We start from the raw sequence: 18102 nt of genomic DNA, 5'->3' as shown, positions 1-18102 counted from the left end.
GCTATACACGTCTATTTGACATCCGCACTTCCCAGGACGGATGTGTTTTCGCCTTATTGCCGGTCTTTTGTGAGACTCTAATGAGCCCAGAATCTTCCGTCCTTCCGGGAATTATAGCAGCAGCAACTATAATGAATAACTATTGATTCATAAAGCGACCAGACCTTCCCCCGCCTCGGCCGCTATATATATCAATCCAGTCAAAGTATACGTAATAAAAGTCGCAACAGAAAAATAATAATGGCCCTTTTTAATATTTTTAAGGAGAAACTTGTTGAGTGGCGACAGTATTAAATTGGAGACTTGATGATTTCTTCGAGATTCTGTCGAATAATAAAATCACAGAATGCACAACTTCCTGTTTTGACTTTATAAACAACTGAACTTAACCGGACGATCTAGGAGTCACACCCACACAATACTAGATTGGTTTACAGTGGCACACTATAAGCTATAATCGAACCCGTTCATACTGGATTCTATCCACCAGCGTTTAATTTTGGAATCCCAACTTTTCTTTCAAGTCGAGACATCAAATTAGCTATTGGACCGTCAATGGACGGATTTGTAACGGGTCGCTGGACACAACCTTTTTTAACTAGCAACGGACTTTGAATTATCCTTGTGTAGTGCAGTTGATTTTAATTTTGTTTGGCTGATCGATCGCTTTCGAGATATTCAAATGAATTTATAACATGTCAACAAAGTTCTTGTTGAATTTCTCCTCTTTCAAGGAAACCATTCGAACTGCTCTGCGTGCTGTAATCAAGTTCTTAATGTATTCGAAAAAGCTTGTCGTTAATTCAAGTGAATCATTTTGGGATAGTATTGGGTTGCGAATTAATTTTCTTGGAAAAATGTCACATGACTCATTAAAAACTAAATGAATCGCCTTTCTATACGTGACTCACCGTGTGCGGGGCCGAAAACATGTTTATTACCACGTATCTATTGACAAATGGAATGCCAGATATTGGTGCAACACAATCAAACCCGGCAACGATCTCCAGTTGCGTCGTCTTTCTAGTCTACATGCTGGGTAAACATGTTATTGATGACAGGTGCGCAGTATTATTATTACGATCTATTATTTCCCATTTACATTTTCCGAATTCAATCAAGAGGAATGCTCACAATCCTGCAATCAAATTTCTCGTGCATTTTTGTTCGATAGTTATCAAACAAACGAAGACGATCAAGTTGCGCACGCGCCATGGAATGGCAGAATTCAATAAAATATTTATTGCCAGCGTCAATCAGAATTCTTTCGCCTTATTTTTACAATGTTTTGTATCGCCAACAGCGACTGTTTGTTTGACAGAATTTACCGTAATAATTTAGCTCACTTTTGTTAAATTTCTTCCGCGTTTGGCAACGCCTTTCAACCAATGCCAACGAGTTACACAATTGCTGCAGTGGCGCTAATGCCGGAAAACCCGTCAGCCGGAGGGGAGGAGGACTTTAGCCAGGGAAAAGGGAACACAGGGAATACAGTACGTCAATGAAGCAACATGGCTACGGCTAGCTACAGGAGCAGGCAAACGGCTGCTCAAATGAAGGACGAAAAAAAAGATGGCAATGAAAAGGAGAATATTTGGTAAGTTGTCGTTCAACGCTTTAGGAAATGGTGAGCTAAACTTGGCCGTTGTTTGTCGAGCAAACCAGGTCTACTGTCATCATTTTATTTACTTGTAACAGCATGGGTGTGACAATCCTTAAAAATTTACTTTTTTGTTTGACTTTGCTACTTTTGTCTTCTGTACAATCACAACAAGTTCTTTAGCTGGAAGTTGATTTCTAAAAAAGTATCGTGGTCTTTCTAGTTGAAATAGTTTTTGTTTCTTTTTCTATCATGTAATTTCATTTACTAGTGAAACCTTACGTTGACAGCTGTCTGAAGGATGATGAAATCACCATCTCATTTATCTTGATTTTGTTTGATATATTTATTTTTAGGCCATCTGTTTTGAGTGAAGTGCAACTGAAAGGAACCAACAAACTATCTCCAAATCAGCAAGTTGTTGTCATTGGTGAGTCATAGTATCAATTATTGCTTCCTATCTGCAATTTTTCTTTAATGTTTTGAAAATGTCTTGTGGCAGGTGACCGAGAATCAGGGAAAACCACACTTGTTGCAAAGTTACAAGGCAATGTTGCTCCCAAAAAAGGTTCTGGCTTAGAATATGCTTACATTGATGTTAGGGATGAATACAGAGATGGTAAGTCAAGTTTTATCAAATGTCAAGAGTTTTTTGTCTCACTGACAACTCCCTTCGATTTCTATGATTATTTATCTCAAAAATTATTCTGCTTTACAGATCACACTCACTTGGCTGTCTGGCTGCTAGACGGCGATGCGAATCAGGCTCACTTGTTACGCTATGCATTGACGGAGGAAACCTATTCATCAACCCTTCTGATGCTGACCGTTTCGATGACAACCCCATGGGCTATGCTAGACCTGCTAGATCAGCTACAAGAGTGGACTTCTCTATTACAAGATCATATAGACAAACTTCCCTTTTCAGCTGAAGCCATCAGGGAATATCAGCACAAATGTAACAATAGCAATTTTCCAATTTCTCCTTTGTGCTTGTCGAATTGAGCGTTTTGTTTATTTCATCGGTAGATGTCCGGCGATGGCAAGAATACGTGGAACCGGGCGATGAACTGGAAACGGCTCAACTGAGGCGGACATCTCGTCATGTGGATGGAGAAGAGGAAGGCATGGATCACCTGTTTCCTCTTCCGGAAGGAGTCCTCACGCGCAATCTCGGCTTGGATATTGTCGTAGTCGTCACTAAGGTAAAGCCATGATTCCCGGTTCAACAGAACTTTTTGTTTTACGACGTTGACGTAATAACGGCCACCATTCTTTTTATATAGACTGACTACATGGCGACGCTGGAAAAAGATCTGGACTACAAGGAAGAACATTTTGACTTTATCCAACAGCACCTGCGCAAATTTTGCCTGCAATACGGAGCCGCCTTGTTTTTATACGTCGGTGAAAGAAGACAAGAATTGCGACTTGCTCTACAAATATCTTGTGCACAGAATATACGGTCTGGTGTTTCCCACTCCAGCCCTGGTGGTTGAAAAGGATGATGTTTTCATTCATGTATGTTTTATTCATCTACCTTGCGTTCTGCTTATTTTTTAACCGCAATTTCTTATGTTAGTCCTGCTGGATGAGATAACGACAAGAAGATAGGTATTCTTTACGAGAACCTGCAGTCCATGAAACCGGACGATGATTATTCGGACGCCATCAATCGACCGACGGCGCGTAAACCGGCCCCGCGAGAGGCCGAGCTCCACGCCGAAGATGAACATAATTTTTTATCTCGTTTACTGCAACAATTGCAGCAGCAACAGCCAGCTCCTGTTGGCATCACGGGTGCAGTAAACGGTTCTACTGCGTCACCCACGGCCGCTGGCACAGGTGTCAATTCACCTTCTGCCGGGACGCCCATCCGAGGCGGAATTCAAGTCCAGAAACCTGTCGATCGTCGTAGTTCCTCTTCGGCCATTCCTAATCAAGTACGTTGTCAACTAACTGATCGTTATTCTTTGATCGAATGCGGTTTAATCGATAGATGGATCCCACAAAGACTGGAATCAGCGGCACTTCCGAAGGCGTTTTGGCCAACTTCTTCAATTCCTTGTTGAAGAAGTCATCTTCGACAGCCTCGCCAACAGGAATGCTTACACCTGGAGGTAATTTCCGCAATGCATCTATTTTTCGAATGACACATTTTGATTGACTGAAACGAAATTGAATTGTAGATCGAGTCAACGTACCCAACTCTGGCGCTCCAGCGTCTGGAAGTGAAGGCTCTCCGGTTCCTGGTTCTCCCGACAAGCTGAACTTGGTCAGTCGACCGGGAGAAGTGGCCGCTGAGCTAGACCGGTTGGCTCAATCCGCTTCTTCCCGGCTCAATCCAATACCATCAGTGCCCGTCTCGACCAATGTGGATAACTCTTCATCCGACTGCTGATCTTGTTTAGCTGCACCTTTCTTTTTTTCGTTTACCCTCTTCTCTTTCAACACCCGAAACTCAGATCGGCGTAATTGTTTATCCCCCCCTTCCTAGATATTTTTTTTCTCTAATTTAATTCAAGTCGCGCTATTTTGGATTGGAAGCATTGGGTTCACAATCTTTTCCCTTCCATGTCTGCTCTTGTATTGTTCAATATTTTTTTTTAATTACGTGCCTAACCAACAAAGCCGGTCGTAATGCTAAAGGTAAAAAAAAACCAGACGCGAGCCAAGGGAGAGGTTAACTAATTAATTTAATAATTCTGCAGCTTATTCTATTCAACATTTCTGTAAATAACCAGAATGAGAAAACATCAACATGTCCTCAATCCTTTGATTTCCGTCTTGGATTTTTGTGTTGTTGCCGGTGAGTCCATGTAGTGCCACTCTCCGTGTAATTTGCTTGCAAACTGGCGGATGATCAAGTATTACGGCCCACTGAATATACATAGATAAACCAGTCTACACCAAACCAAATTCCCCATTTTTTTTCTGTAGATGGAAATCGAAGATGATTGGACGACAATTAATTTGTTTGTTTCATTTTTTGTTTCCAATTTTTTTTCCTGCTTGTTATTCAAATTGTATTGATTTAATTACTTTTTTGGGAAATTCAAATCTCAAAAAGGGTTAGGCAAAAAAAAAAACTATCTTTGTTTACTTATTGATGGGCGGCCACATTGGCAGCTCCATCTCTATTTTCACACTTTCAGCTGCGGCAAATCTTTCAGACGTTGGTAAAAAAAAAGTTAGTGGTGGAAATCAATGAATAAATTCTGTTTTGATTTTTGAATGGAAATTCATTCTGAACGCTGTTTTTTTATTTTATTTTTTCAAATTTTATTCGAAACGGTAGGGATTTTTAAAACTTGGCAACGTTGCATCGCTTACCGGATGTTCCCCTTCCTCCTATCGTAAACGTTTCTGGCTTGGCTTTTCAGATTCAGCCATCAGTTGGTGAAGAGCATTTTTTCTCTTGGCTCGCGGAAAGTGTTAAGTCTTTTCTCATTCGAAGTGTTATCTAAGAAGGTTTGCCCATTTCACAGTTGGTAAGTTATTAGTAATTTTTTAGTTGTTGAGTCTGTGTTAATTTTAAGTTTATAACATTACAGTGTTTCATGCGAATACAGCAACTGTTGAACATGGCCGGAGCTAACATGTTGGTCCACTTGACGCACATTGACGATTCCGTTCGTGGACGGCAAGGCCCGTGTGTCTACTTTTGGGGTATGACCCACGATCGTAGCTTGTATTTGCTGATGGAAAAATATTTGGAGAGCATCAGGCACTATTTGGAAGCAATTTCACCACCGCTCAACCTTAATGTACTGAATCAAGTCTGCTGTGTACTCATTAACCACCAGTGGCATCGAGCAAAAGTGCTGGAACTTAAATTGAGCCATGCAGGGACAATTGATGTTTTTTGTATCGACTCTGGAGATACTCACACAGTACCCTTAGGTTTTGTTCGTACTCTTGACATCCCTGCAAAGGAAGCAGAGCACATCAGGGATTGGCCTCCTCTAGCCACTAAGTTTATTCTTGCTGATGTAGTTGCCCCTCGAGGACCTGGATCTCGTTCCCACTGGAGTGAACCAGCTGTGATTTTCTTGAAGATGCATGTGGAGAATCGCACTTGGAAAGCTTCACCCATGGGCATGTACGGTGAACATCAGGGTGTAAGGTTGTTTGATTCAAATAATCAACTTCTGGCCACAACCATGATTCAGCAAGGACTTGGAGTGGCTGCACAGACCTATCACGAAGCTTTAAGCATGTGTGAGATGATGAACAAACAGCCTGCCTACATCCAACCTGCTTTTAACACCTTCTCAGGTAGATTAAACGTACCGACCCTAAACAACACCCTGCCACCTGCATTCGCAATTCCAGCAACATACCGTGACCATCATCCGGCGTACCCAATGGCAGCGGCTTGCTCTCCAAATCAGTCACCTATTCCTCCTCGAGCGTACGTGACTAACGACATTCCTTCCAAGGGGCGACACGACGTTATCGTCACACACATTCCCGATGGGCCTCACAAGTTCTACGTGCAACTCAAAAGTGAAGCCAGCGATTTTCTGAGGTTACGCAAGAAACTCGATTCGACAGCACCTCCCGCCTTGCGCGGAGTACCGAAACTTGGAACACCTTGCGTAGCATTGTCTCCAACGGACAAACTTTGTCATCGTGGATTGATCACGGCAGTGGGTGATTACGGCGATCAGTGTACTGTCTACTTCGCTGACATCGGGACCCAGGAGCCAGTAAACCTTGATTCGATTTGTGAGATCTCTGACGAGCTGTTGGTTCCGCGCTTGTTTGCCTATCGAGTTTCTTTGTTTGGCGTTGAAGAAGTCGCCAAACTCGTGGGCTTGAACGAAATTTTCACGTCTTTAGTCAACTCAGTCCCGTATCTCAAAGTTGAAGTCGTGGAAGATGATGAGGGCAAACAAAAAGTAAATCTCTACGACAACCTTGGACGCAGTATCTGGGAAATGCTCTGCACGATTCTGGCTAACTTCGGAACATCGAGGGTTTGCTCGCCTGTTGCCCCAATCCCTTCGCCACCCAAATTAAATCAAGCAGCTACAGCATGTGTAACCGAGGTAAATTTGATCAGTGTGATGATTGTATGTTTTCAAATCTAACGGTTTTCTGTTTTAATTCGATCAAATCTACAGATCCCCTCTGCTGTTTTACCGGAAGAGCCCGGATATTTTTTTGGACAGCTCGAGAAGATACCAGTAAAGGATCTAAATGTTATGGTCGCTGAGCTAACGATGGCTTACTCTACCGATCCCAACCCTCCCTTGCTGTATGCAGACGTCAAAAGCCACTTGGGGCATTATGCCGTGATCCATTGGGATGAAGACAATAATTTCTACCGGATTCGTGTAAATAAGGAGTTGATCAACGATGCTGAGGTTCAATTCACCGACTACGGAAACAGTCTGCTGATACCACGCTGCAAAATTTTGGCACCTCTAGAAGGGTTGACTTGCTTCCGAAATCCTCCTTACGGCATTCATTGCAAGATTGATGGTGGTGTGATGCAGTCTATTCCCAACTGGCGGGAACTTATGAATGAAAAGCAGATTAAAGTAAAAATTGGTAGTTTGGTAGACGGAGTCTATTCAGTGACTTTGACTGACGATCCTTGCAATAACGATATTGCAAAAGCGATTTCTTCGGGGAACCTTCAAAAAAAACCCGTTGTTAGCGGTAAGTTGACAAATTTTTTTTTTGGCTATGGATGAATTAGTAATTAATGTTCTTTTATTTTCAGTTCCAGAACAGAGCACTTGTAGTGATAATGCACCAGTCCAAGTTGAAAATGTATCGGAACAAACAGCCAGAGGGAACAACGATCGTTTCAGGAGGAACACCGATAACGGCAATTCTGGTAGAAGTCACTACGTTCACCCCAAAGCCAAGGATACAAACTGGAGAGCAGCTGGGACGGAAGATACGACGCAAACTGGGCAAGTGAGAACATCCAGCAAGGAATGCAATTGGAGATCGTCGTCTAATCAAGTTCAAGAGGTGATTCGCGCTCCTCGAGGACCTCCTCCCTCGACTGGGAATGGAGAGACTAAAGGTCCCATGGGGTTTCAGAGACTTGGACAGGTGAACAAATCACAACCTCCTTTGTTGAAGCCTATAATTGAAACTTCGCCACCTGCCGTGATACCCGAGGAGCCGAAGATGTCACCAACTTCAACTGTTCAAAAGCAGTATACTTATATGCATCAAGCTCTGCCAGTTGCAAACAGTCAAGTGCAGTTAACTTGTGTTGTTGACCCAACCAGTTTCTATGTTCAGCTATCAGCTAACTCTACTATTCTTAATGAATTGGTTGAGAAATTGAATCTAGTTGACTGTGGTATGTTTATTTCTGTTGTTTACTCTATTTCGTCCATCTAAATTTTTTTTTTTTTTATCTAGATGAACTTAAACCATTCATTCAAAACGCAAAGCCCGGCTCTGCTTGTGTGGTGCAGTATGAAGAAGACAGCCAATGGAATCGTGGACAAGTTCTTCAGTTGAGCGACCCCCCTGCCACGATCCAACTAGTCACTGTAAAACCAATTTCACAGTTGAAGCGAATGGTCCCGCGCTTCATGCAGTGTCCTCAGTTGGTAAATTCAATTTCTTTCTTCCATACTTATGCACCACATCTTAAACGTAATTTTCTTTAAGACTTGGCACTCGAGATTGAAGGGAGTCAAGAAGATGACTTCCGGACCTGTCAATCTGGAACCCCAGAAACACATTGCTGCCTGCTTTTTAACTGGACAATCGCTTTCAGCATTGTTTCATTCTACTAGTCCAGGTAAAAGTTTAGATTTTTTATTTATAAAGAGTGAATGCAAGTATTCAGTTCATTTTTCTTAAAATTTAGATGGAAATAATGGGGTGTTTGAAGCGGGTTTCAATGTTCCTGGTGATGTTGCAAACTATTTGATTGAACAGAAAGTCCTGGACCGCGTCGTGTTAGATACGCCACAACATCTTTATGTCCGATTATTTGAACCCTCTGGATTGGATCTCAATGAGAAATTGGGGTTGCCGGAAAGTTTTAAAGTCGAGTCCGTCGCAATTAATCTTCTGGAAGTCAACTCTCTTGATGACGGGGAAATGTCTTCCCCGATGTCCAGAACTTCTGAGCCTGCACTTTTCGATACGTTTGATGACGATGTCACTTTACCATTGGAGGTGGAGGTGGTTCGCCAAGTAATCGAAGAACCCCTGGTTGCGATCCCAACTGTTATTGAACATTCTGAAAACGAGGAAGTAGAGCTTGCCGATCGGATGGAACAAGTAGCCGTTCAAGAAAAAGAGTTTTACCAATCTTTCGGCGAATCGGTTAGTTCTTTCGTCAACGAAGAGACACTGCCACAAATTATGGTACTCAAAGAAGCAAAAGTCATGGAGCAGTTGGCAATCCTCGATGAAGAAGTAAAAGCTGCCGGTGATGTTACTGAAAATCTAGCGCAGGAAATAGTGGATTTCGTGTCGGCTGAGAATGCAACCAAGGATTTAAATGTTTCAGAACCCATCGAGGATTTAAACGTTTCCGCCCACATCGAAGATCTTAACCTTCCCGAAAAGAAGTCGTCGGGCGAGGACGTCAGCTTCAACTTAATCAGACAATTGACGGACGCCCCGTCATCTACATCACCTTTGGAGTCTTCTTTAATCGACGCCACACAGTATATAGATGAAGATCCTGATGTCACTCTCCTCTCGGAAGCCGCTGCAGTAACGGAGACAACAGAAGTGATCGAGGATATTGATGAATTCCACGATCTGGTAATGCGTATTCTTTTACTCATCGATCTTTTGTGTGTTTAACATATTTTTTCTTTCTAGATCGAACTGGATGATATGGAAGAGTTTTATGATTCGCAGTCGGCCGATGAAGCACTGGAGGACCAGCCGGTTGTTGGAATACCATGTGTAGCTCGTTTCACCGAAGACGAGCGTTATTATCGCTCGAAAGTCCTATCCGTTGGAGATCGATTAGGAAAGTTTGTTTTTTTGGCAGGCTGCTCCTTTCAGCTGCCTTTTGCTGAGGCAAGGCCAGTTGAGCCGAAATTAGTCGACGTGGATATCAACGGCCTTGCGGCCGATGTATCAAAGGTGGTACTGAACAGCGGGTTGCCGTGGTTGGAGGGAACATTCGGCTTGGTGCTAATCGCAGTTACGAAATACATGTTGTGGCCATTGTTTAAGAAGTATTGTTGGGAAAAAATGGTTCAAATATGTAAGTATCAGTTTTTATGTCTAGTGCGTCGGGTGTCCCGGGACACCCACCAACTGGTGTCCCGGGAAGGTCTATAGAGCAAGGTTTATTTAAATAAATTTTATATGTTTGCTTTTTTTTTTCAGGGAATGACTATTTCCACAAGAACCAAACCGATGCCCAACAAACCGACGCCATTCCACTAACCCCTATTCAACCAGAAATATTGAATATTGCGATTGAACAACTTTCCAGTCAGCAATTGGCGGCCCTAGAGGCACTAGAGGACATCAAAAATTCAGTTGCTCACCTGGAACCCCCCACAGTTGACAGGCCACAGACACAAGGCCAACCAAATGGTCCAGGCGTGGGGGGCGAATAAAAGTGCTTCGGGTGACCCCGGGACACCCACCAACTGGTGTCCCGGGAATTATCCCGAATCGGAATCCATCAAAATCAGTTAAGATCTCAGCGAGGACACTTACAGTCTTCCAGTTGACTGAGGTACTTTGTGGTGTCGGAAATTTCATCCTTTTTTTTTTTGTTTTTTTTTTTTTTTCTTTAGCTTGTGTTTATTTCTTTCGCTTTTGTTTATTCATTTTCATCTTATTTCACAAACGCGAGTTCTAACAAAAAGAACTAAGCCTCAACTGTGAGGAGCCAAATTCTGTTTCATAGTCGAGGATCATAAAATTTTTTTTTTGTTTTAGAAACCTTTGAATGCATACTCATCGTCTTTGTTCTGTTAACCAAGAGTCGACTCGAATAAAGTTTTCAAAAAAGTTTCGTCTCCCTTCACGGCGTTTTGAAATGTTGTTTAAATTTGGTTACTTGTCAACAATTTTGAGCTAAGTAGAATTTTTTTTTATAGGGTTTCAATGTTGGGTTCGGGTCAGCAGGCAACATTTGGCGGACTTATCAATCAATAAGTCGTTATGTAAAGTGTTAATTCTAGGTACTAGGTGTGAAACTATAGGGCTTATTATTTTGTTTTTGGGTTTAGGAATTCGGTGCTCACTGTAAACTAGAGCTGCCAGACATACCAATTTACACTTGTTTGAAATGGCTAAGAGTACGAGAAGCTGCTTCAATGCGCTTCTGAATGGGTCCGTCTACCGATGGTATTATAGACAGGATTAAACCCATTTTCGATAACATTCTATTTTGTAGTTGAAAAAATGCATGTGTGTGACATATTTTTCGAGGTTTCCCTTTTTTTTTTTATTAATTAGCTTTGCATTTTGATAGTGTGTCATGATATCAATGTTATGTGTTTTCATGGCGACCAATTTTCCTCTGGTAACTACAGTATACTAAACATTAGATCGTAGTAGACTCACGCTATAGCGAACTACACAAAAAGAGGTTGCTTGGGAGTCGTGTCCGACCTCAGTGCGCTGCATGATGGGCACTGTTTAATTAATAATTAGTTGGAACGCTTTGCGTTATTGAGATAACGGTAACGGTCCACGATGTTTAATCGTACGTCTGAACGACCCAACTAGCCGAGACACCGGGAATTTATGGTTTACGAATTTACGATGGCATTATTTTCATTACTATTTCTTACTTGAAATGTTTTTAGTGCTGTTCCACTAAATTTGTTTTCCTTCCCCTCAGTTTGGATGTTCCTGACACGCTATATTAAACAAGTAATTTCCTTATTTGTTTTTGACTTTTTCAGAAAAAAACCTTTTGCCACGGAAGATTTGAGGCCTTTTCTGATGGCCTCTAATTTCAATGTGTTGACAGTGAGAGAAGAACATTTCCTTGTGAATGTTTGTTTGTTTTTTTTTTAATTAAAAAAAAAAAGAAAATGGAAAATCAGGCAGCCAGGGGAAGAGGGATCAAGGCTAGAGAAATGGAAACAATGAATAGGGGGTGTTCCTGTCAATTACAACACGTCTCGTTGTGTTGTAGCAGAGGTGCAGGTTGGGTCGGATCTGCAGTTGAATAACTCGCCCCCTGCACATTTTAAGTTTCCTTAGAACTTTTTGTCTAAAGAAAAACACGTTTAGTGGAACTTAAAGAAAAATCACAAGAAGTGGGAGTGCTTGAATTCAGTCGTGTTTCTGGTAGTTTGTGGACTAACATCACATGGCTATTAATTAGTCACCAAAAAACGGAAAGGCTTCTTCAACATGGTCAAAGCCTTTTCCAAGGCACTGCTTTATAACGTACTTCCTATTTTTTGTTTTATCGTGTCGGGTCTGAGTCAAAGTCATCTAAGGCAGGATTCGAATTGTCATGCAATTACAGGTATATAAAAGGTCTATTAAATTTCCCTGATAAATTTTAACCTTTTCACTTTTCATTTCCTTTGACTAAGGTTCTGAAAAATTCAACACAGCAGCTCTCTTTCCTTCGATAGCAGATCAGCTAAAAAAATTAAGCCATATTCGAAACCCTAGGCTAATTGATTCAGGGAAACTTTATATGGATCACAGTGGTGAGTAATGACAAATCTAGTCTGTACAAGCTGCTGTTTATTTCCCATCAAAACCAAAGTATTCTTTGAAAACATGTGAGCTATGATGTTCCTCTAAATAGTTTAAGAATGCTTTCATGCCTGAGGAATCTGATGAGGCTTTGATATCTGCAATATTGGAGAAATTTTGAAATTTCTGGACTTTGTCATGTTCTTCTAATATACAGGAAATCTTCTGCTAGTTTAGTGCACGAATCTAGAAAAAATCTAGGTTTCATTGTGTGCAAGATTTTTTAGATTTTTCAAAATGTTACCCTTTGCCACCATATGTTGCAATTTGTTTCCAATCCTTCCACACACATTAAGCCAGGTTTCCCAGGTAAAAAGAAACCAGTGATATTTAATTATTTAGCCCAGTCTTCAATATTCTTCATTTTTGACTTGCTGTAAATGTGGTGAGAATGAATCCACATTCTGAAAGTTTTCTTGTCTTCAGTTTTGGACATAGGGGCTAGAATATCTCCCTCTAGGAAGGTCAAGTAAGCAGGAAGATTATCCTTTACCCATTCTACTACTGAACCAATATAGATTGATCCTGGCTCCAATGTATGTTAAAAACTTCAGAGTTCCAAATTGATCCCATTGTGATTAGTTCTTCCTAGGTGCCCACTGTGCACCGATATTTGAGCTGGTGTACTTGGGTAGGAATTAGGAAGTGATACACTTACATTGACCTTTGCCTGTAAATGGATGACAGTTTAAAGAAATATTTCTCTCTGTTTCAAATATTCTTACCTCCATAATATTAAGATTGATGTTGTATTCCAGTTTTGGAACTATGTCTCTTCCTAGTTTACCCGACAAAAAACAGAAATAACTCCAGGATCAATAAGCTCAAGCTCGCCCTTGTTTGGAAACATAGAACCCAGCATTTCCAGCTCAGAAAGCTGGAGCTCTATATTATTTTCTACATCACTGTTTGAATCCATCAAAATTCTCGTTTTTTTGTAGTCTTGTTTACGTTTTCAATTGACGTAAGATGCGTTGTTGCCGATTTACTTAATCTGAAGAAAAGTTGCATTTTATTGATAATTGAATTGAAAATAATATTCAGTTGGACTAAACATGTATATGTGATTTTATTTCAAGATATTCGGGTGGTACAAGGCTTCAAGAATTTCCGGGGCTGTCCGAAAGCTGCACAACAATTCAAGGTTTTCCAAAATGCTGAAAATTGGTACGCTGTAATTGCTACCAATGCGGTGGAAAACAACACAGAAATTTACTCATTTTCTGCGGTATAAATATTTTTAAGTACTCTGCTTTTTTTTTGCGCAAGGTCTAATCATTTTTTTTTTTACAGTTAAACGGATGTGAAAAATTACTCGAAACGCTTCCGACCCGCCTGGCGTTCGATTTTGAGGTCGTTCGCACTAATGACGTCATACGTATAGTCGTTTTGGAGAAAACCCCAGCCAAATACCCACACAAACGGACTGGATCTTCAGTTTACACCATTAACTTCGCCAGTAATGGGACCATCAGCGCCAACAGAAGAGAAGCGCTTCGCAGTGAAGATCCCACTTGCATCACTACTTGGTTGTCTACTATTAATTGCATCCAAAAGCAAATCAATCTTATAATTATTTGTTTTCGTCTTGAATAGGGAACAGTTTGGAATTCCACACGTCGCTATTTGTAACGGCAAGAATCGTGATTTTAGAGGAATTGAAAGCTATTGGGCAAAGTTGTATATTTACTATGCTAGTGGAGGCTATTTTGATCGATGCGGAGAAATCGAGACACACTTTCCGAAGGCGATCCGACACTTCCGCATATTTTCCAAGCACTATTTAGCTGTTGCCAATTACCCTAACGAAACTGGTACATATCGATGGCTTTACGTTTCCAACTAAATTAAATTCCATTTTTTTTTAAATTTTAGTGGCTGAAAATGTCCCCACTGAAATTCTTCGATATGATCTCGGCACAAAAATGTATAAACAGTTGCAGCTTTTGCCAACCAAGGGTGCATCTGATTTGTGCTTCTTAGACATTGGTACGGGGCTGAATACCCTCCACTTCCTCGTGGTTGTGAATAGGCTTGCTTTCGGTATGACAGATTCCATTCAGGAAATGCCACGTATTAATGTTTATAATTTCTGATCCGGTTAACCTCAGATTCCACAGGAAAGTCCAATAACGATGCCACATCGCATGTTTATAAATTTATTGGCGAAAGGTTCGAACCGTTTCAGTCTATTGCTATTGACAGTAAAACGACGGGATGCCATGCTTTTCAGGTAATTTTGTTTTTGTGAAATTCACAGTAATTGATTAATAAGTAAAATCGGCTTTAATATTTTCCACATGGTGGGGGGTAGATGTTTATCAATACAATGGATGGCGCTTTGTTAGTGTCGTCCAGTATTCCAGCTTCGCTCTCGGTTCTGGAATCAACACTCTTGGAACTCTGAAGATGAATAAGGAGACTTTTATAAGTATTAATATTTATTTAGATGATCAAAGAGGAAAAATACTAACCGGTGTTTTTTTTCTGCGTCGTCTTTTAGCTGTTGCAAACTCTAATCCAGCAAAATCCTACAATGACAACTTGTTTTCACTAAAATTCTCTCATCAATTAAACGCCACCTTATCTACCGTTTACTCAAAGGGCATGTCAACATGTCATCAACTGAGATCTGAACTTGAAGTTGATCCCTTGAGGCTCATAACGGAATTGTATCCACGTGCCGTTAAGAAGAATGACACTGTTATCCAGTTGGGCAAGGTCGATTTTAGTTCTTTGAAAGCTGGTCGCGTTTGGACTAACCAGGTGAGTGTGTACTTCAATGCGATGTAAACATTTTGACGTTGTTAAAATGAGCGTCTTATTATTAGGTGGTACTTAAATCAAATATGTCGAGATTGGGAGCTACTCAAGTGATCCAGCTGAAAAGACTTGGTAATAAAATGGAACAGCTAGCCCTAAAACTCCAGGCATTGACGAAGCGCTTTAAACAAGCCATGCGAACAAACGGCGATTATGTCATTCATGGTATATAATATTTCTTCTCTTGATTCACTTACTATTTTCCTTAACAACTAATATTTATTTTCTAAAGGGAACGTTCATTTCAAATCCCTCGTAAGCACATGTCGAGGCTCGGATAAACTATCTGAAGGATGTGTTTTTGAAAATGTTACCGCAAAAACCATCAACTCCGTTGATATCGCGGATACCTACCATCAGGCCGTCATAGACTCCGACAAGCCAATTTCTTCTCTCAAAACAAAGCGTCTCGAAATTCGCAATGGACACCCAACAGTTTCCTTATCCGGCCGTGAAATCAAAGAATACATCACAGTGGACGAGGATCTTAATTTCCCAGACAAAATTAGAATTGAAGGAAATTTGCTTGTGAATGGCCATCTCGGCGTCAAAGGACTGGTTGACGAACGCGAGATTTCACCTAATTCTTTACTTTTACGGCAAGGCATTCAACATTTTAACTGTAAGTCGATCACATAAATGCCAATTTATTAAATTATCTCAGCTAAATATTTATTTTTTCTGTTTTAGGGACGCTGAAGACTACCGATGTTCATCTTAAAAATCTGAAGGCCCATTCTATTAACGGAAGAAATATTAGTCATTTATACCAAAACGCCATTTCAAACACAGGGAATTTCACTTTGCTTCAGCCAAAATTCTTCTCGTCACTTTCCGTTTCCAAGCTTAATCTAAATGGAATAATCAATCAAATCAACCTCACAACTTTGGAAAGTAATTCAATGAAATTAGCTGGAGATCAAGTTGTCACAGGTAGACGTTTACATTAATAAGCTGAGTAGAAGCTGATCGAGTTCTTAATTTATTCCTTTCCATTTGTTATTTTTATAGGCATCCACGGATACCTTAATGCTCACCTTGGGCGAGCCGTTCTGAATGGTTCGTTAAATGGAAAACAGTTTCCGGCAGATTTCGTTTCTGTTGGCAAAAACGATCAACTGAAATTTAAAAAGTTGCAACTCACTCAAGACGCAACGATGGTTCGCTTAACAGTCACCGAGAACATTGACGACATGCGTGTAACGAACGGTAGTTGGGGGACTAACTTATTCAAGAAATCAAGCATTCAAAAACAGGTAGGAACGGAATAGTATGGCTTATTTTGTCTACTCACCACATTTCTGTTTCCAAGGTGGTCACTGGAAAAAAAAGATTCGAAAATCTCAATTCAAATTGGGACATTTTCTCTAAGACGTTCAATCAACGCCCAATGGATGTTTTTACAACAAACAGCAGCCTGTACGGACACACTGAAGAATTACTTACCTACGGTCTGACTTTAAATTTTGATCACCGTTAAAACGATGTCTTATCACTTTTTGTGTCAAATTCTTACAGATTCTGTGACAGTACAAGGAGATGTCACGTTTGAAAAGCCTCTTTCTGTGAATGACACGGAAGGTGTTGGCATTCAGATGCTGGAAGAAAACGGAATTTTGTTGTCAACAAAAGATTTCCCACCACTTAGGTCGATAACGGTTAAGGACAATGTCAGGGTAAGAAACAACTTGATTTATTTTTATCAAACTTAAATCTTCAATTAAGATTTATTTTTTCATCTTAGATCAGCGGTGATCTTACCCCCGTAAAATTGAATGGGGTGCTGGTGTCTGATTTTATTACCAAAGATAGAAGAATCCCATTCGATTTTAATGGTCGAAAGGAGTTCAGCAATCCAATATCGATGAAATATACTTTCACGCTCCTGTATACCCTTAAAGGTTATGATTTGAGAGACTTGTGGAAGAGATCTCTGAAAATCGATGGTGACCAAATGCTTCCGGGTGCCTTGCTCATAAAGAATGACGTCGACATAGTCAAGTAATTCAGACGTTTTCATTTTCATTTTCATGTTGCAGCGATTAAATTCCAACATTTTCTACAGGATCAAGGCCCAGAACTCGCAACTTGTTTCGTTGACTTCGCATATTGTGTTGACCGGCCGTAAGGACTTCCAAAATTTAGTCATCGAAAGAAATTGGTTTAGTGACACACTAAACGTTGCTGGTTTATTTAATGATGTGGATATGAGTTCCTGGAAAAGTAATACAGTCCTTAAAACTGGTAAGTTTTTTAAATATTAAAAAATCGCTAGTTCTCATTTAGCTTTCATTTTAACTGAAAAATCGTAATTTTGTTGTTACAGGAGAGCATCAAACTATTATTTCACAGAAAAGTATAATTTCTCTTACTGCTCAAAATGCCGAAATAGTAGCGATGGACGATCTTGACATTAAACGTCTGTTGGATGTAGTTTCGGTCCATCAACCTGCCACCCTTTATTCCGACATAGTGCTGAACGGAACGGTTTTCACCAATGGAATAGTCGTAAATGGTAAGTTTGTATGTAAAAATGAGTTGCGGACCATCTTCAAAAAAGATTGAAGTTTTAGGTAAAATTGATGGAGTGAACCGCAATGCTCCATTGAACTGGCTACGCTATGGAGTAAATCAAAATTTATCCGGAAATGTTGAAATTCGAGGATCGCTGGATGTAGGTGACTATCGACAAGATTCTTGGATGGTGAACGCTGTCGATTTGAACGTATTGCTCCAAGATGCAGTTCGTATTAATGACCTTAAAGAGTTTTCCTCCCTTAAATTTGGTATTTCTCATCATATTCATCTATACTCTTTATTTAAAGCTAATAACATATTCATTGGTGTTTCTTTTTAGATCATATTGTTATAGATGACCTGAAAGTGGAAGGCCTTATTCAAGGACATAATGTCACTGAAGAACTCGTACTGTAAGACTCTGATGTTCATCCAACTATTTTGGGTGTTAAATCTTTCGCTGGGCCCCT

At 40.5% G+C, this 18102-nt stretch overlaps 5 protein-coding genes and 1 long non-coding RNA gene across 6 annotated transcripts; 5 read left to right on the top strand and 1 right to left on the bottom strand.

The window, feature by feature from the left end:
- The first annotated feature begins 1481 nt into the window (after positions 1-1481).
- LOC124205214 (cytoplasmic dynein 1 light intermediate chain 2-like) lies at positions 1482-4508 on the top strand. The gene is given in 10 exon segments (XM_046602584.1): positions 1482-1597; positions 1957-2030; positions 2103-2219; positions 2319-2558; positions 2630-2805; positions 2887-2994; positions 2996-3121; positions 3183-3543; positions 3600-3720; positions 3790-4508. Coding segments are annotated over 8 exon segments (945 nt in total). The 5' UTR covers positions 1482-1511; the 3' UTR covers positions 3201-3543; positions 3600-3720; positions 3790-4508.
- A 443-nt stretch (positions 4509-4951) lies between these two features.
- LOC124205213 lies at positions 4952-10579 on the top strand. Its single transcript, XM_046602582.1, has 9 exons — positions 4952-5091; positions 5155-6654; positions 6730-7270; positions 7335-7931; positions 7994-8187; positions 8249-8381; positions 8451-9361; positions 9422-9815; positions 9941-10579. The coding sequence occupies exons 2-9, from the start codon at positions 5161-5163 to the stop codon at positions 10174-10176; spliced, it is 4500 nt and encodes a 1499-aa protein (XP_046458538.1). The 5' UTR covers positions 4952-5091; positions 5155-5160; the 3' UTR covers positions 10177-10579.
- Positions 10580-11671: 1092 nt separating this feature from the next.
- LOC124205394 lies at positions 11672-14543 on the top strand. Its single transcript, XM_046602821.1, has 7 exons — positions 11672-12053; positions 12124-12243; positions 13372-13520; positions 13586-13821; positions 13889-14106; positions 14168-14335; positions 14404-14543. Exons 1-7 carry the CDS (start codon positions 11936-11938, stop codon positions 14541-14543), a joined length of 1149 nt encoding a protein of 382 aa, XP_046458777.1. The 5' UTR covers positions 11672-11935.
- LOC124205212 lies at positions 12264-13089 on the bottom strand. The gene is made up of 3 exons (XR_006879245.1): positions 13018-13089; positions 12537-12962; positions 12264-12478 (listed from the first exon to the last, which is right to left on the bottom strand). It is a non-coding gene; the product is annotated as an uncharacterized LOC124205212 (long non-coding RNA).
- A 31-nt stretch (positions 14544-14574) lies between the features above and the next one.
- On the top strand, positions 14575-16870 carry LOC124205393. Its single transcript, XM_046602820.1, has 9 exons — positions 14575-14723; positions 14796-15058; positions 15124-15280; positions 15348-15737; positions 15806-16048; positions 16127-16371; positions 16428-16566; positions 16634-16791; positions 16841-16870. The coding sequence occupies exons 1-9, from the start codon at positions 14702-14704 to the stop codon at positions 16868-16870; spliced, it is 1647 nt and encodes a 548-aa protein (XP_046458776.1). The 5' UTR covers positions 14575-14701.
- Positions 16871-17322: 452 nt separating this feature from the next.
- On the top strand, positions 17323-18090 carry LOC124205210. Its single transcript, XM_046602581.1, has 4 exons — positions 17323-17359; positions 17442-17630; positions 17689-17901; positions 17973-18090. Exons 1-4 carry the CDS (start codon positions 17323-17325, stop codon positions 18047-18049), a joined length of 516 nt encoding a protein of 171 aa, XP_046458537.1. The 3' UTR covers positions 18050-18090.
- The last annotated feature ends 12 nt before the right edge of the window (positions 18091-18102 follow it).

Source organism: Daphnia pulex, chromosome 10 (assembly GCF_021134715.1).
Source record: "Daphnia pulex isolate KAP4 chromosome 10, ASM2113471v1".
Lineage (NCBI taxonomy): Eukaryota > Metazoa > Arthropoda > Branchiopoda > Diplostraca > Daphniidae > Daphnia > Daphnia pulex.
Note: the sequence above shows the minus strand (reverse complement) of the source record. Positions and strands in the feature narration are given on the sequence as shown.